Source organism: Salmo salar, chromosome 23 (assembly GCF_965601325.2).
Source record: "Salmo salar chromosome 23, fSalSal1, whole genome shotgun sequence".
Lineage (NCBI taxonomy): Eukaryota > Metazoa > Chordata > Actinopteri > Salmoniformes > Salmonidae > Salmo > Salmo salar.
Genome location: NC_138313.1, coordinates 33887950 through 33907277, shown reverse-complemented (window position 1 = coordinate 33907277; position 19328 = coordinate 33887950). Strand labels below are relative to the sequence as shown.

Here is a 19328-nt window from a genome sequence, read left to right as displayed (position 1 = left end):
TTACCTGTGATGTGTATATTTCTTAATGTCACATAGACATTCACCTGCTAAGCAGGGAAAGCCTTTATCTCAGAGCTTTCATTTGGTCACTAGTCAACTGATTCTGCCTTATCCTTTCCTGCTCAACGCATTTTGGCTGTCAGGACCATGGACAGCAACGGGGGCCCAATTCCCATTGATGGAAACATCAACTAACATGGTGCATATTTGAAATTATTATAGCCTTATTTGATCATTAATCACAATTGTGTCATTGTAAAGATTTTTTTAGATCTTGGTGTCTGGACAGCGTTTTGGTTTTACACTAAATCCATGGAAGTATGCTATGTAGGCTAAATGATCCTTCGTAATACTGTAACATCAAGAAGCCTTAGTTGTTGGTGGCTCCAGTTTCCATGAAGAAGTTTGATGATGATGATGATGATGAAGATGATGGACGATGCCCTACACTGACGATGATGAATAGGGCAACGTCGTTCACTATCATTGTTTATTTTGTTATTTTTTTTATTTAACCTTTATTTAACTACATTCTGTAGGTCCCGTGTGGCTCAGTTGGTAGGGCACGGTGTTTGCAACGCCAGGGTTGTGGGTTCGATTCCCACGGGGGACCAGTACGGAGAAAAAATGTATGTAATGTATGCATTCATAAGAGCGGCTGCTCAATGACTAAAATGTAAATCATCTCCATTGTGAAGTTAAATGGCTTCCATGACTTCCCCGACTGCATCAGAAAAGAAACATTGAATCTTAAAGCTGCAATATGTACATTTTTGGGCGACAAGACCAAATTCACATAGAAATGTGTTATAGATCTGTCATTGTCATTGAAAGCAAGTCTAAGAAGCGGTAGATCTGTTCTATGTGCGCTATTTCTATGCTCCCTCTTAAGTTTTGTTTTTGTGTCTTACACATTCGGTTTAGTACGCCATCTTCTTTGGTTATAAAAAATATATTTCACAGCGATTTAGATGGTACAATGATTTTCTTCATTCTACTTGCTTGTTTTGTCACATAAACTGAAATTAGGTGAACTATTAGAATTTCAGCAACATGAAATGGTGGAGAGTTTCTGCATAGCGCATCTTCAAAGGGATAGTTTGGGATTTTGGCAATGCAGTTTGAAGGAAGTTTCTAACTAGCATTAGTGCAATGACTGCTACTGTAGCACGCTAGCTGTTCCTGTAGACTTCCAGCCATTGTGCTAACACTAGCAAAACTACCTCTAACTTCCTTCATATTCAATGCAAATACATAAAAATGGTATCCACGAGTTCATCCGCCAATGGGGAAGTAGATAAAGGGCCTCGTTGCCTAAATCCCAAACTATCCCTTTAACATTGTCTTTTTGTTGGTGGCTTATTTACATCCACCTCCATAAGCCCAACATGGCAACACACCATAGCAGCAGCAACACTGCTGGCTGCGCGCAGTAGAAACGTTTGTCATCTCTTGACAGTCCTTGCGTCCCTATTTTGTACATTCTGGCACCGAATCTATTTGGTTTTGGGCTTAGCTTTTACTTGAGCAGCACATGGTGGGATGTTACAGAAAGCATATGGATAAATAAAGGATGCTGTCTGTACCTAAAACATGGGAGAGTCAAGGGGAGGCTCTTTAAAAATGTATCCCTTTTAAGCGCCTCTGCCCCAATTCTGAGAGAGCGTTATGAAAATACAAATACATTGGATACATTTATATGAAATATTATCACGTTTGAAATCTGTAAACACTCAAGTCGTTCGGATGTGTATGCGTGAAAGCAATAATATAAGCTAAGAATCAGCGCGAGACCCCTACAACTATGACATCTCCCTATGTGCATGCCCATGGCCACATTAGAATATTTGGGAACATGAGACCACGATGATTAAATGTAGCCTAGGTTATCATGCATGTTTGACGAAAAATAGTAATTATAATTATTCCTACAATTCTGTACAATCATTTAGAGAGCTAAATGTTGAGTTAGACAAAAATAAAATGGTGCGTAATGCAAAAGTCGCCAGCCATAAGACTGGCAATTGTAGGCTACGTAATATTGTAATCAAACGAAATACAGTTAATTGTATTAGGCCTTGCTATATGCCATTGGATGGGGGGGGGGGGGGGGGGGGGGGCACACGTTACCTTTGTGCATGCCGGTGTATCGGTCCTTTAGAACTGTCAGTTCGTGGATTTTCCCGAACTGTTCAAACAGAGGTTTCAGGTCTTTTTCCTCTAAGTTCCGCGGTATCTGCCCGATAAACAGCTTTATGGCATCTTGGTCTTTCATGTTGCCGCTCTCCGGATGAATGGAAATGGATTCTGACCCGTTCATGGGTTTAGGAAATGTGATCTGAGAGTACTGGTGCTGGTGAGGGATAAGTAGTAGTGGTTGTTCGGTAGGTGGTGCCCCAGGTCCAGTGAAAACCAGGCTGGTGTGAGCGGGATGGGGCTGCTGTGATTGCTGCTGCCTTCTTGTTTCAGTCTGAGTGAATCTGGCCATTCTGAGCTGGGAGCACACTGGATAATAATGACAACACACACACACACTGAGAGAGAGCAAGCACTCAGCTGGAAACCAGGCTCACCTTCTATCCAACACACAATACTATTCTGTTAGCAGCACTAACGATGACATCACTTTTCTATGATAATGAGGTAACCTTCAAAATAAACACCCGCATTTCAAAACATTGCAAAACTCATTCAAAATATATAACATTTTGATACATTTTTATTGTTCTTATAACCAAATACAAGAAGGAATTTATGGGGGGGGAAAAATGTAACATGTTTTTAAAAGCATTATTTTAAGACCGCTATTGAAAAATACAATGTTCAGACTGGTATGTAAACAATATTGTAAAAGTGTTGTTGGGAGTACTCAGTAGGGTCTGTAGAATCTATATAGGGTGTCATTTCATCGGGCACTGAATAATATGGAGGGTTGCTGGCCTTTTACTACAACAATTCCATTACAATGATCTTTTGAAGTTACATCTGAAGCAACAAATTGTGTTAATGTGCCCTGCGTCTTTTGCGAGTCAGCAATTACAGTCTGTCTTGTGACAGCAAAGAGGTTATGCAAAATGTTTCTAGAACGGCCAACAACTGATGGGGTTTTAAGCATGTGATAGTGAACTTAAACTCAAATTGGACAGTTATAGCCATACAGTAGATATCCAACATATAGTCAGTAGTAGTAATTGCATTACATTAAATCTTAAAATGATGGATTTTTTTTAAGCCAGCATGAAAGAGAATTAAAGGATATACTACTTCCAATTCAGAAACATCAGGCATTCCAGTATCTGGTAATGCATGGTGTTGAGATGGACGTGACACTAAACTATACAAATGGGTGCCCCCATTTTAGAAAACAGTCAGAAGGTATTAGTTGTGGTGTTTATGTGTGCTTGTTCTCTAAAGCAGTCTTATCAGAGCGCAATGTGAATACGCTTTGTCACAATGGCATGCGAGAGTATCTTTTACATGAGTTATAACGGAGGGGAAATCACTTAATTGAAAGAAGTTAAGGTTTTAAGTTTGAAGAATACTACAGACTCTCTTTTAATGGATTTTAAACTGTAGAAGTGGCATTTAAAAATTGTACACGCAAAACAACAGTCTCAACGTCAACAGTGAAGAGTCGACTCCGGGATGCTGGCCTTGGGGCGGCAGGTAGCCTAGTGGTTGGAGCGTTGGACTAGTAACAGAAAGGTTGCAAGATCAAATACCCGAGCTGACAACGTAAATATCTGTCGTTCTGCCCCTGAACAAGGCAGTTAACCCACTGTTCCTAGGCCATCATTGAAATATCAATTTGTTCTTAACTGACTTAAATAAAGGAAGAAAAAAGATATACAAATTGTAAGCAGAGTTGCAAAGAAAAAGCCATATCTCAGACTGGCCAATAAAAATTAAATATTAAGATGGGCAAAAGAACACAGACACGAGACAGAGGAACTCTGCCTAGAAGGCCAGCATCCCAGAGTCTCCTCTTCACTGTTGATGTTGGGACTGGTGTTTTGCAGGTACTATTTAATGAAGCTGCCAGTTGAGGACTTGTGAGGTGTCTGTTTAGACACTCTAATGTACTTGTCCTCTTGCTCAGTTTTGCACCAGGTCCTCCCACTCCTCTTTCTACTCTGGTTAGAGACATTTTGCGCTGTTCTGTGAAGGGAGTAGTACACAGTGTTGTACGAGATCTTCAGTTTCTATGCAATTTCTCGCATGGAACAAGAATAACAAGAATAAACTGACGGGTTTCAGAAGAAAGCTCTTTGTTTCCGGCCATTTTGAGCCTGTAATCGAACCCACAAATGCTGACGCTCCAGATACTAAAATAGTCTAAAGAAGGCCAGTTTTATTGCTTATTTAATCAGAACAACAGTTTTCAGCTGTGCTAACATCATTGCAAAAGGGTTTTCTAATGATCAATTAGCCTTTTAAAATGATAAACTTGGATTAGCTAACACAACGTGCCATTGGAACACAGGAGTGATGGTTGCTGATAATGGGCCTCTGTACGCCTATGTAGATATTCTATTAAAAATCAGCCGTTTCCAGCTGCAATAGTCATATACAACATGAACAATGTCAACACTGTATTTCCGATCAATTTGATGTTATTTTAATGGACAAAACATTTGCTTTTCTTTCAGAAACAAGGACATTTCTAAGTGACCCCAAACTTTTGAACGGTAGTGCATTTTGATTTGTTTAACACTTTTTATATATACATATATATATATATATATATATAGCATGTATAGGCCTACATGGTATTGCATTGGGACCACTGGAATGGGTGGAATTAGAAAGTGCTGCTGGGTATGTAGACCTCAGTCCCCCAAGAAATAACACCATATATAGATTCTACAGACCCTACTGAGTATTCCCAACCCCACTTTTACATCAGCACAGAGTCGTTTTTTTCTCTATAAGCCAATATGTAATTTATAGTCCTACAGTCTATTGCATTGCAGTGAATGGAGTAAGGAGTCCCCAGCACTCTATATTGAACCCCTTGCACAGCACAATTTAAGGTTTGTAGACTCTATTGAGTAATTTGAATTACATATTATTTGTAATATAACCAACACAATACCTATGAACATACCAGTATTTGTGTAAACTCTCTTAAGAAATGCTGATATAAATAATACAATATTAAAATGAAAGTACATCAAATTATCACTTTTTTTAAAGGTGGCTGCAATACTTTGAAAAACAGTTGTTTTACTACAGTCACGCCAAGAAAATCGATATTCCCAAAAAGTAGTATGTATTTGTAGGGGGACTCTTATTTTGAAGGAAAAAAAAGTGTAATATCCTGCTGCCAGGAGAACGGTAATCCGACACACTCGCACACAACATAGTACGAGAGAGAGGGGCTGATTGGGGGGAGAACGACTACACGAAAGCGATAGCCATATTCACCGCTCTTGAGCCATATTCATTCACCGCTCTTGAGCGACACCCACAGATGTCGGTATGATACTGCACCATCAGAGTGCAAATTCTTTGCATTGCCCAACCTGCTTGGAGAAGTTTGGGGCCACCTCCTTCCTTTTCTAAACTACCCAATTCTTCCAGAAAACAGGCCACTATGCTTCTTTATCTCAAGTCCCTTACAGCCAGGCATGCCTTTGATGGCCTCTCAGTAGTTTCATCCCACTCTGACACCAGTGGAGCACTGTATGATACAATATGGTACTGTCCTTTAAATTAATATTTTTTTATTTGCTTACACGTTGTTTCCAATAGGCTACATACTGCTTTAAACCTCCAGGACAAGACCTGCAGCATCTTTCGATGCAAATAAATATGTGTGTAAAACTTCCCACTTTATTTCCATACTATCACCCTCAAAGTTAAAACTTCCCACTTTATTTCCATACTATTACCCTCAAAGTTAAAACTTCCCACTTTATTTCCATACTATTACCCTCAAAGTGAAAACTTCCCACTTTATTTCCATACTATCATTCCTTTATTTTGTCCCCATTTATTGCTAATTGTCTTGATGGTCTTGCATTGTTAGTTGCAGTGTTCAATCCATTGACTTCTTGCTCTCTCTTCTGGAATATAAGAGGCGGCTTCAGTTAACTACAGTGTCAAACAGCATGTAACAATGAACATTACACTATCTACCAGTGGAGGCTGATGAGAGGAGCTATAGGAGGACAGGCTCATTGTAATGGCTGGAATGGAATCAATGGGAGAGTCAAACATGGTGTTTCCATATGTTTGATACCGTTCCATTAATTCCATTCCAGCCATTACAATGATCCTGTCCTCCTATAGCTCCTCCCACCAGCTTCCACTGCTGTCTACAGTCTGGTAATTAGTGGGATATATTTCTGAACCACCAAAGCAGCTCTTCCCCATTAAAAACCATGATCAGATCATAATCCATGCATCTGATTACTCAACAGATAATGGGAGAAAATGAGCAAAGTAATAATGGAGAAAGGTTTTTTAGTCTGTGTGTTACTTCAAGAAACGTATGCATTTCCAAAGATGAATGGATAGTGCAGGCTACCATACTATTATTTAACAAAAACCTACCCCGACTAACTTCATATAGGCTTCATTAATTTGTCCTCTCTATTTACAAATGCTGTCAAGAACACTTACACAGAAAATACATCTGTTCTTTGCAACTAAAGCCATGGCTTATAAAGCCAACTAACAAATAAAACAATACAGAATTTAAATGCAGAACAGACAGCTATTTTGTAAAGTGAGGAATGTAAAACAAAGAGCTTTAATTGAACATATCTGCAGGATGTTAAAGCCATTTAACAGTGGATTAAATAAAGTGATATACTGTCAGTGACAACAGGTTCGCTTGTGTAGAGGGGAATCGATCTGGGCTGTCATGGCTGCTCACTGGGCACCGTGGGGGGTCTAGATCTTCGGGATCACAGTGTCAATGTCTCGGATTATCTTCTTCAGCTGGTTCCACTTCTCCAGGTTTAACGCCACACCTGAGGGAGACACAGACCAGTGAAGGGGAGTGTGTTTAAAATGCATATTTTCCAGGATGTTGAAAAATATGTATTTTCCAGATGTTGAAATCAGGCTCATTTTTGGTTCTGAATGAAAGTTGAAAATAAGTCATTTATAGACGTCTATGTTTGGGCTAAATCAAGGCTGGTCCAGACAGGACAACATCTGAACCAAACATACACTTGTATGATTGGTTCAGATTTGGTCCGGACCAGACCAAAAACCAAGGTCCGTGGATGTGGAAATCAAGGCCGGTCTGGAACTGCGCCAAAAAAAGACGTTCAAAGGGCGTGGTCATTGGTCTATGCTTACTGAGGTGTAGTTTACAGTGTTGCCTGAAAGTTAATTTTATGAATGCCCATCTATGTGGTAAGGCTACCGTTTGTAAAACACAAAACAACGACGTCCGGACAGGACCCCCAAAAAAGACGTCCAAAAGACGTCGGCTCGTGCTTACTGGGGTGTAGCATACCTTGTCGGTGCAATGGAATTTTATGAATGCCCATCCATTTGGTAGGCCCACTGTTTGTAAAACAGGATTTTGCATTGGCTTTATTAGTTCTGATTCATGTGGCTAATCAATTTGGCTGTTTAAGCTCTGAATATCAGCTACCCAACTTTATCAGGAGTTATCGCAAGCCTATTTGCAATGTGTTTACACAGCAGGAAAGGCAGAAGTATTCACTGATCATGACAATGGGGTGAAACTCCTGGACAACAGTTGTGATTGTCCATTCCATATTGTCCATTTAACTTTGACCCGTCCTGTTTTTAGGATATATTGTTTGTTAACATGGCAGCTTATTTTTTAGTTGATTGAGCCCCATTTAGGTTAGGATATTTTATCTGAGAAACCTGCGTGTTGTAAAAAGTGTCCGTCTCATTACATTGTCATACATTTAATCTCCAGCCTGTAGGCTAAAGAAAAGGCCACATGCTTTTTCTACCATACCCTATATCTGCTACATGATTTATGTTATTAGATTTTTGGACGGAACGTTGGTGGAGCGCTGCAGAGATGCCTCTCTCCAACAGCACTCTGGAGAAGCGCACTGAGAATGGACAAGCAAAATATTTGCACCCCTGTCTTAGACAGAGTGGGCACTGCTGATGAAAGGGCGGCATCAGTGCTCACCTAAAAAGCTCATATGCCACTCGTTGAGAGAAATTGTCATTGTTTTTGTACAGAATTATGTGAGGTTTTATGTGTTGTTGTTGGAGGTGCATCTTGGTCAGTTTAGCTAATAAAATGCCGCCCTCATCAATCTGCCGCCATAGGCGGTCACCTAATTCTGCCTAATGAGCGGGCCGGCCGTGGTGCCGTGGTCCACATTGACAGGGAAGATCAATACAATAACCGCAGGGCGGGGTTCACTCTCTGACATTCCTTATTCTTTTTCTGAGATGTTTGATATGTTTGAATAACATGCCACACAGCACCCTGAAACAAGATTGAAGGTTTTTAATTAATTTCTGTATTTTTACCCACCACTTTTATTTTAGTTTTATTCAAGTGGACATGTATTGAATTCCAAAGGCATCCATCCGGCCACCTCAGTGGGAGATAGCAAGGACAGGACAGCCAAAGCAGAATAGTTTTGGCAGACAGCTCAGTACCTTGGCCTGCTTATATGTGCAGCAGAGACACAAAAAGGGCCAACCATCATATACTCTATATAGCTTATTGGATAAGAAGCCTATGTTGTCACACTGCTACTGCCCTAGCCTTAAACTACAAGGATGTCGAGTGGCTATTTTGAGAGGGTGGAGGTCGTTGAGGCAGGGGAGCCAAGAGTGAGTACTTCCTGTACATGCGTTTTTATTGACTATTTCCATTAGCGTTTCGCCAGGCTGGAGGCCTGAGACAACAAATCAATAGTGTGAACTAAAATGTTACATACAATTCACAGTAGCATTAATGCTGCTTCTTGTTAACCACTGAATCGGCACAGGGAGGCAGCCAAGCTTGATCTCCACAGCCTGGCCTGTAGTGACTGAGGCCCAGGACGAGCCATGACAGTCAGCTGAGGGAGCCACTTAGCATTCTGCACTGCTCATTAATTAATTCACTCACACACACACACACACACACACACACACACACACACACACACACACACACACACACACACACACACACACACACACACACACACACACACACACACACACACACCCCCCCCCCCGAATGATTCTTAAATGCTCTGGCTGGCATGGCAAACTTCACCAACCGTATATCTGACAAATAAGCACACAGTGTTTGAGATAATTCACCACTGCACTCTAGTTCTGCATTGCAAAGCACACTCACTCAACTGGAAGGTTTTGTTCAAGAAAATGAGTGTGATGGGATGGCATATTGCACCAAAGCCCTTTATGGACCGCTAGCTTAAACCTCTCAGATGTAAAGTCCCCTATTTAGGGGACCTGCGTGGTTCTGGTACCAATTTTTACCATCATTTTCTCTTATAAATCAATCTGTGGAAACCATAGATCGAATTGGCTTGTATTGAGCGATAGCCCTGATTCCACGGACACGGAAGTATATTCTGACCGCCTGTGAGATGTAGGATGTGAAATCTGAAACCACTTGAAGCTGGGACCATTTCATTCGCTCTTCCGACTGTCCATCAACTCCTGGCTGAACCCTACATCACAGCAACTGACAAAGCATATGCCTGCAATCCTTACATTGTAGTGCAAAAGGAGATTATGGTTACCACACTCAGAGATCGATTTATAACCATTAATCTAAAATAATTAACAGATTTTAAACAAAAAACACTTTGTTTGTCAAATATGGACAATACTAATATGAGGTGAAAGTTGATTTCCTAAGGAGTTCAGGAAGCCAAGCTAGAGCCCTGTGTGACGTTCACAGCAGTGGGGGAGATGTTTTGATCAAGAGAGACCTTTAGAAAATATGCATATTTTCTCTAACACTAAACGTACAAATATGTATTTTACAGTTATAAGGAAGGTGAAATGTTATGAGTAATCAATTTTATAGTTATAAGGAAGGTGAAATGTTATGGGTAATCTATTTTATAGTTATAAGGAAGGTGAAATGTTATGAGTAATCAATTTTATAGTTATAAGGAAGGTGAAATGTTATGGGTAATCTATTTTATAGTTATAAGGAAGGTGAAATGTTATGGGTAATCTATTTTATAGTTATAAGGAAGGTGAAATGTTATGGGTAATCTATTTTATAGTTATAAGGAAGGTGAAATGTTATGGGTAATCTATTTTATAGTTATAAGGAAGGTGAAATGTTATGGGTAATCTATTTTATAGTTATAAGGAAGGTGAAATGTTATGGGTAATCTATTTTATAGTTATAAGGAAGGTGAAATGTTATGGGTAATCTATTTTATAGTTATAAGGAAGGTGAAATGTTATGGGTAATATATTTTATAGTTATAAGGAAGGTGAAATGTTATGGGTAATCTATTTTATAGTTATAAGGAAGGTGAACTCTTATAGTTAGTGGTTTTAAAATTTGCCAATACTATATTTAGAAAGCATATAAGTCATTTCAAGCCTTATTCATACAGTTTTGGTGAATAGGAAATACGTCATAAAATATTTCATATTTTTATAATATTTGTACTGCATATTTAAGTTTGTATCCTCAAAAGTGGCTACACCTCAGCAATTAATAACTCCTTTTCACCAGAAAGGTGACATTTTAAGTTTTATTGGAGTATGCAATATTACTAGTTATTGTTTATGGTCCTCTCATGATAAATAATTACTTTTGGGAATAACGTAGATTACATTTTAGAAATAAGCTTTTTGTGTGTATGGAACATTTCTGGGATCTTTTATTTTAGCTCATGAAACATGGGACCAACACTACATGTTGTGTTTATATTTTTGTTCAGTATTGTTTGTTACATTTAAGAGATTAAATGGCGTGGATGTGAAAAGAGCACTCTGTCTGTACCGTAGCCAACCTTTCCTCTCCGGCTTCAGGTCGCCCATGTCAGTGGTGTAAACTCTCTGATAGCGTTCTGGACCTTGCCTCGGAAGAGACACCCTAACGTACCTCATCTTTCCTATCTGCAGACGAGAGAGAGTGTTACATAGAACATGCTCGAGTGCAGAAATGTCTGCTGGTTTTAGACCTATAGTGATGTGGCTGTTTGCAAATCAGTGACTTTTATTGGAGCGTTGGAGCTGTTCCTCCCTGCTTCTTCTGGGCTGGGCCACCTGACGCTGGGAGCCTCTTACTCTTTACCTCGGGGACAGGCTTACAGGAGATAAATGTATTTTCAAGAGCATCTTTATTATAATTCACATTACGTAAGCGTTCATTAACAAAGCGTTCTCCCCATCTGTTTCGGTAAAAACCTGAGGGAGAAATGGAACCACTCTAAAATTCATAGAGTTACGGGTGCAAGAACTGACCTTCCAGGATATCAAAATGATAGTTTTAACCATGTTTTATGGCTATATAGTGTTTGTTTACATTTACTTTGTCTACAAACATTGACGTGAAACAAGCTTATATTTTGGGTTCTGATGGGGTACGACATTTGAACTAAGCTCATGAGGCATTTCTAAGTTACATTCTTCAAGAATCAATGGGCACATTCCATTAATTCAGAAACCTAAAAATGGATGAAGCCCCTTTAAAGAGGATGCTAAAAATATTGAAATACCATGATCAGTATCAATGCACAGTTCATGTATTCTGAGTCCAAATCAATTGAAATGAATGGTTTGTGTAAGTGGAATTTAATGAGACACTACATGGCAAATACACTGCTCAAAAAAATAAAGGGAACACTTAAACAACACATCCTAGAACTGAATGAATAAAATAATCTTATTAAATACTTTTTTCTTTACATAGTTGAATGTGCTGACAACAAAATCACACAAAAATAATCAATGGAAATCCAATTTATCAATTTATGGAGGTCTGGATTTGGAGTCACACTCAAAATTAAAGTGGAAAACCACACTACAGGCTGATCCAACTTTGATGTAATGTCCTTAAAACAAGTCAAAATGAGGCTCAGTAGTGTGTGTGGCCTCCACGTGCCTGTATGACCTCCCTACAATGCCTGGGCATGCTCCTGATGAGGTGGCGGATGGTCTCCTGAGGGATCTCCTCCAGACCTGGACTAAAGCATCCGCCAACTCCTGGACAGTCTGTGGTGCAACGTGGCGTTGGTGGATGGAGCGAGACATGATGTCCCAGATGTGCTCAATTGGATTCAGGTCTGGGGAATGGGCGGGCCAGTCCATAGCATCAATGCCTTCCTCTTGCAGGAACTGCTGACACACTCCAGCCACATGAGGTCTAGCATTGTCTTGCATTAGGAGGAACCCAGGGCCAACCGCACCAGCATATGGTCTCACAAGGGGTCTGAGGATCTCATCTCGGTACCTAATGGCAGTTAGGCTACCTCTGGCGAGCCCATGGAGGGCTGTGCGGCCCCCCAAAGAAATGCCACCCCACACCATGATTGACCCACCGCCAAACCGGTCATGCTGGAGGATGTTGCAGGCAGCAGAACATTCTCCACGGCATCTCCAGACTCTGTTACGTCTGTCACGTGCTCAGTGTGAACCTTTCATCTGTGAAGAGCACAGGGCACCAGTGGCGAATTTGCCAATCTTGGTGTTCTCTGGCAAATGCCAAACGTCCTGCACGGTGTTGGGCTGTAAGCACAACCCCCACCTGTGGACGTCGGGCCCTCATGGAGTCTGTTTCTGACCGTTTGAGCAGACACATGCACATTTGTGGCCTGCTGGAGGTCATTTTGCAGGTCTCTGGCAGTGCTCCTCCTGCTCCTCCTTGCACAAAGGCGGAGGTAGCGGTCCTGCTGCTGGGTTGTTGCCCTCCTACGGCCTCCTCCACATCTCCTGATGTAGTGGCCTGTCTCCTGGTAGCGCCTCCGTGCTCTGGACACTACGCTGACAGACACAGCAAACCTTCTTGCCACAGCTCGCATTGATGTGCCATCCTGGATGAGCTGCACTACCTGAGCCACTTGTGTGGGTTGTAGACTCCGTCTCATACCACTAGAGTGAAAGCACCGCCAGCATTCAAAAGTGACCAAATATCAGCCAGGAAGCATAGGAACTGAGAAGTGGTCTGTGGTCTCCACCTGCAGAACCACTCCTTTATTGGGGGTGTCTTGCTTATTGCCTATAATTTCCACCTGTTGTCTATTCCATTTGCACAACAGCATGTGAAATTTATTGTCAATCAGTGTTGCTTCCTAAGTGGACAGTTTGATTTCACAGAAGTGTGATTGACTTGGAGTTACATTGTGTTGTTTAAGTGTTCCCTTTATTTTTTTGAGCAGTATATATGTGTGTAATTATTTAGCATTCAGAGATGCAGGGAATAGAGATGAGATGGCATACCTTGTCACTGCTTCTACCTGACTCCTGGGATTTGAGAATGAACTTAAATCAAACTTAAAATCAATCAATTTGCATGTGTTTAAGATGAACAGTCAGGAGTAAACTAAATCAGCCATCGTATCTGGATCAGCAAAGTAGATGTAGGCCATTAAACTTGAATTAAGTTGTATGCAGAAGTGCTCACAACTGCCTCTCAATCTCTTTCTTTGGGAAATGGAATGAGAGCTGTGCATCATTAGCAAACCAAATGCAGGCTGGAATGTTGACTGGCACTATCCATTCAATGCATTATTTCAATTAATATCCTCATGTGTAGTTTATTCATTCAATTTGCATTTCTCCGTCAATTCAATTTTCATGAAGTTAAAATGTATGTTAAAAGTTGCACTGATGCTAGTTAGCATATTGGTCTAGGTAGCCCAGTAATTTAATATCTAGCCGAAGAGCATTTCAATCATAGTGGCAGGAAAGGTCACAAGCTGTATACACGGCTGTATCTAGAGAATATCACTCTAAAGTTAATGAATAACATAATTGCATAAAGCAGCAAATTCTACTTGATTCTAATTACCAATTAACAAACGGATTGAGAGGGGACCACAAACACCTGAGCTAAGGAGGCAAGGGCCCTTTTCAAACAGATAGCCCTGTTTAAAACATTTATCTTTCTCTTTGCATCCTTAAGATAACCTATGTGGGAAAACTATTGAACACTAGCCTATACTGAGCCCATCCTGTCATACTAAGTCAGTTGGTTATTTCTTAAAGTAGGCTAAAGTAAAAAAGAAATGCCTCTACTTTGGCAATGTTTATCTCGAAATCGATGCACCTATGCTTTCCTGCCACCAGAGAGAAACAGAACTCAGCTCTAATTTTACAGGCTACTGATATCCTAAACTCTCGTGGACAGACTACTAAACATAAATGGTATCTGACCAAATTACGCACAATTTTTGTTCTAGGTTAATGGAGATTAGCCTACTGCATATCCCAAAATGATGTGGCCACAATAATTTCCTGTGAACTGAAATAATTCTCAATCAAAAATAAATGTTTCATCCCTACAAAAATGTTGCTGACAAAGAATACAAATATTGTCAGCATGGTATTTGCTAGCCCATTCATAGACGATAATGTTAATTATAAACTGGGTGGTTCGAGCCCTGAATGCTGATTGGCTGACAGCCGTGGTATATCAGACCGTATACCACGCGTATGACAACATTTTAATTTTTACTGCTGTAATTACATTGGTAACCAGTTTATAGTAGCAATAAGGCACCTCAGGGGTTTGTGGTATATGGCCAATATACCACGGCTAAGGGCTGTATCCAGGCACTCCACGTTGCGTTGTGCATAAAAACAGTTCTTAGCCGTGGTATAATGGCCATATACCACACCCCTTCGTGCCTTATTGCTTAAACATACAGTATACCATCTATTCACGAACCTGTCAGCTGACGGAGGCAGATGCACCCACACTCCACTCCCGAATCTTGTCTAAACTTCAATACTTGTCTAAATGTCAATAGGCTATGCCACGCTTGCTATACGGTTTTGGAAACATTTGGAACTAAACTTTCACGTCAGCGAGAAAGATTTAAAAAAAGTTAAATTACTACACACATTTATCAGGTTAGGGTTTCCACTCTGTAATATTTCCGTCTTACAGCGCTTGTTTACGGAAGACCACCTGTTCTAATTAATTATTGAAACATCTCCAAACACCTGTCTGTAACACAAGGATGTCATAATAGTGTTGTAGCTGAAAAATAGCTGGCTGCAACTGTGTGAAAACCAGTTAAACAGTCTACAGTAAGCGTATATTTTGCATTTCTGAAATGATTTTGATGTGATGTGGAAGTAAAGGGTTTTATGTTTCCAAAACCGTTTCAAAAGCAAGGATTATTAACGTTTCTAAACGTAAAAACAGAGCGTTGGGATTGTAGTTAACATGGAGCCTGCGGTTGTTCATACCTTCAGCTGAGAACCCTAGAGGGGGAAGCTGTGGGCCTAGCTATTTGCCTGAATCTTTTTTGTCAAGTCTCTGTAGTTTGGCCATGTTTAACTCAGCCTTATCCCCCACTTTCCCTATTTATACTGCTACTTGTGAACATGGCAGACATAAAATATACTGTTTCTAAGATTTTATTGAGTACAGTTCATATAAGGAAATCAGTCAATTGAAATAAATTAACTAGGCCCTTATCTATGGATTTCACATGACTGGGAATACAGGTATGCATCTGTATCAGATACCTTTAAAAAGTAGGGGTGTGGATCAGAAAACCAGTCAGTATCTGGTGTGACCACCATTTGCCTCATGCAGCGTGACACATCTCCTTTGCATAGTTGATCAGGTTGTTGATTATTGTCCCACTCCTCTTCAATGGCTGTGCGAAGATGCTGGATATTGGCGGGAACTGGAACACGCTGTCATACACGTCGATCCAGAGCATCCCAAACGTGCTCAATGGGTGACATGTCTGATGAGTAGGCAGGCCATGGAAGAACTGGGACATTTTCAGCTTCCAGGAATTGTGTACATGGGGCTGTGCAATATCATGCTGAAACATGAGGTGAAGGCATGACAGTGGGCCTCAGGATCTTGTCTCGGCATCTCTGTGCATTCAAATGACCATTGATAAAATACACTTGTGTTTGTTGTCCGTAGCTTATGCCTGCCCATACCATAACCCACCGCCACCATGGGCACTCTGTTCAAAATGTTGACATCAGAAAACTGCTCGCCCACCATAGACGTGGTCTGCGGTTATGAGGCATATTGCCAAATTCTCTAAAACGACGTTGGAGGCGGCTTATGGTAGAGAAATGAACATTAAATTATCTGGCAACAGCTCTGATTATTCATGCAGCCAGCATGCTAATTGCACACTCCTTCAAAATCTGTGTTTAGAGTTGCCTTTTATTGTACCCAGCACAAGGTGCACCTGTGTAATCATGCTATTTAATCAGCTTCTTGACATGCCACAACTGTCATGTGGATGGATTATCTTGGCAAAGGAAAAATGCTCACTAACAAGGATGTAAACAAATTTGTACACAACATTTTATAGAAATAAGCTTTAAGTGCATATGTAAAATGTCTGGAATCTTTTATTTCAGCTCATGAAACATGGGACCAACATTTTATATGTTGCGTTTATATTTTTGTTCATTGTAAATTAGCAGAGGCACATAGAATAACCCCCTACGGACACACTCAAATGGATTGCAACCGGTATTGCATTGCCTTGACACAAACCTACACATTACAAAAATGTGTCAAAAGTAGAACATTGTTTTTTGCATAGCCTACCATGTGTTATACCTCTGTGGGTTCTGTAGAGTTCATCACGAACAAAGACAGTAGTTGGATAGTGAAGAATATAGGCCTAATAATGCCCAGTTGCACTAAAGAAGGTATTTCAGGGAGAGTAAAATGTGATTTTCCACTAATTGGTCATTTGACCAATCAGATCAGCTCTGAAAAAGATCTAATGTGAATAGATCTGATTTGATTGGTCAAAAGACCAATTGATGAACCTTCCTTTTAAGGGGTCCTTGTTACAGGTTAATTCCATGTGTAAATACACCTTAACAAGTATTTTAGTTAACTGTAACAACTCATAGTTACATTGTAATAAGAACACGTAACTGGTAGTAATTGCGGTCTGTAATTACAGAAGTGTAACAATAAATTATTGTTAGCACGCTTGTTACAAACAGGCAGGTTTCCACTAAATTCAGCAACTTCGTGTTTCACTTCTTCTCTGCTGCATCCGATTCATTAGCAACTGTGACAAAGGTTGGGATCCCTTGTGGATGCGCTGGGTATCAGAGATTATAGCCTGGGCACAATGGGCTATTATTACTTAGCCATTAATGTGCACTGGTGAAAATATATATTGTCAACGTTGTTGCTAGCACTTGCCCCCAAAATAAAGCATACCATAGTTACTAATTGTTGCACATGATTTAGATAGTTAAAATTAAGTGTATCTGGAGGGGTACTTACCTGTAACTAATGTGTACTTATACATGGGTTGCACCTCCGTCACTCCGTTGCGTTGTTGCCATTGTTATCAATGTTCTACAGACGCCGCATCCATACTGACGCTCCAAAGTAGAATGGGGCTAATGACTTTAAACCGGGGATAATGTCTGTTTCATCTACATTACACTATAGGGGTTTAGGAATATGACGCCATTACTAAATTCTTTACATATTTAGTAGGAAACAACTTTGCCATCATCATCATCAGCATGTTGTGAAATGTACTTTAGACAGATGGCAATGTTGTCATTAGCAAAGTTAGTCAAAGTTAGCTAGCAATGATAACATTTGCTAGCTAAAATCTGGAGGTCTCCCATTTATTATAGCTAGCTAACTAACGCTACACTGCAACTAAAGTCAATCTGGCGACATCAAAATTCAGACCAAAAGTTTTACTACTAATTATTTGTCTCCAGAACGCTATGTTGGAGATCCAGAAACCTGCCGGGCGTTTCTCTCCCAGTGTTCCCTCATCTTCGAGCTGCAGCCTTTTTAATTTCCCTCGGATCGCTCGAAGATAGCGTACCTGTTATCACTCATGTCCGGGAAAGCACTCCTGGGCGCAACAATCCACCGTTTGCCTCAGCCTGAGGAGTTTGTGGTGGAGGTAAGAAAAGTGTTCAATTCTCCGTTGTCCAGGAGAGGCTGCTCGGAAGCCACTTCAACTGCGACAAGACTCCTATAGTGTGGCAGACTATGCTGTGTTTTCTTTGCACTGTTGCCACGGAGAGTGCCTGGAACCCGGAATCCCTGTTCGACACGTTCCTTCATGGATTATCGGAGGTGGTTAAAACTTTTTAAAGCTTTGGTAAAGGGTAAAGTCTACAAAACCTTCACTGAATCTGTTTGTAAAATATTCTAGTTTTGAGAACAGAAAACTGTATTGAGATCAAATGTTAAATCGATGAGAAAATTAGCAGAATGTCAGCCCAGTTCTATTTTACTCCAATTATCTCTCACTGCAGGCAACTGAGCTTCCTCTCCTTAACATAATTCACAGGGAGAGGAAACTCCAACCGGATGCTTGACATTTATACCTCCGGTTAAACATCTGGGCCATTGTTCTATCTGTGCTAATACTAATAAGTTAGTTAGTGTTTAGCTACATTTAAAATGAACTAATAGTTTGTGTTGACACACTTCGCTAGCTAGCTAAAGTTAACATGCTTGGTGTGCTCCATTTGTATCACTTTCAATCATTGGCGAAAATCTGATATCAACTTTGGAGGGGACAATTACATTACATTTTCTCAAGAGCAATTCCCGAGGGGGACACCAATAGTAGTGCTGTAAAACATAGCCTACATTGTAATATGGTAAATGTATATTGAGGAACCAAAGAAATAAGGTGTTTGCCGTACTCCTAACTACCGGTACCCAAAACTACACAACTAATCACAACAGCAATACCATTGCCTTTAACAAATCTTAGTTCAGTCACCAGTTTAAGTTGAGAGTGGGGGTATCCATGGCATTTTCCAATTATGTTCCTATTTTACAAGTTTAAAAAAAATGAGAACCTTTCATAATGTTGCCAAACAAAGACTCAACAAACTTACCTGAGACTCCCTGTCTCTGCCAGTCTGTCCCTGCATATCTGTCCCCAACTCTGCTGTCTGTGTGCCATCTGTTGCCTGCTCTGCTTAATGACATCATTGTGAAACATTTCCATTAGAATTTCATTTCTTTCTTATGAACATTTTATCAACTAGTCTTTGAGATATTAGGCTACTAGGGTTCTTACTATGCGTTTTGGTGTATTGAAAAATACTCTGATGTCCGTCTTTTATTTTTTTGCCATTTTTCTACCTGGCTGGCTACACACAGTGTGTAGGTTATTTACAGTAGGAGATGGGCTTCTATCATCTTCAATCATTCTATT

General features: G+C 40.3%; 1 protein-coding gene and 1 long non-coding RNA gene across 15 annotated transcripts in view; both read right to left on the bottom strand.

Annotated features, from left to right (window-relative positions):
* The window catches only part of LOC106584443 (CUGBP Elav-like family member 5), a 324347-nt gene extending 321766 nt beyond the window's left edge, over window positions 1-2581 (bottom strand). For 12 of the 13 annotated variants that reach the window (XM_014169786.3, XM_045705940.2, XM_014169792.3 and 9 more), the window contains exon 1: window positions 2131-2581. In XM_014169786.3, the coding sequence (XP_014025261.1) occupies window positions 2131-2488 (358 nt within the window). In that variant the 5' untranslated portion in view covers window positions 2489-2581. The remainder of the gene's footprint in view (window positions 1-2130) is intronic. The other variant, XM_082968073.1, reaches the window with a different exon arrangement.
* Window positions 2582-5704: 3123 nt separating this feature from the next.
* On the bottom strand, window positions 5705-18436 carry LOC106584442 (uncharacterized). 2 transcript variants are annotated; one of them, XR_006761559.2, is made up of 2 exons: window positions 17408-18436; window positions 5705-6980 (listed from the first exon to the last, which is right to left on the bottom strand). It is a non-coding gene; the product is annotated as an uncharacterized LOC106584442 (long non-coding RNA). The 2 variants fall into 2 exon arrangements; XR_001323740.2 differs by having other exon boundaries at window positions 17973-18436.
* Between the last annotated feature and the right edge of the window lie 892 nt (window positions 18437-19328).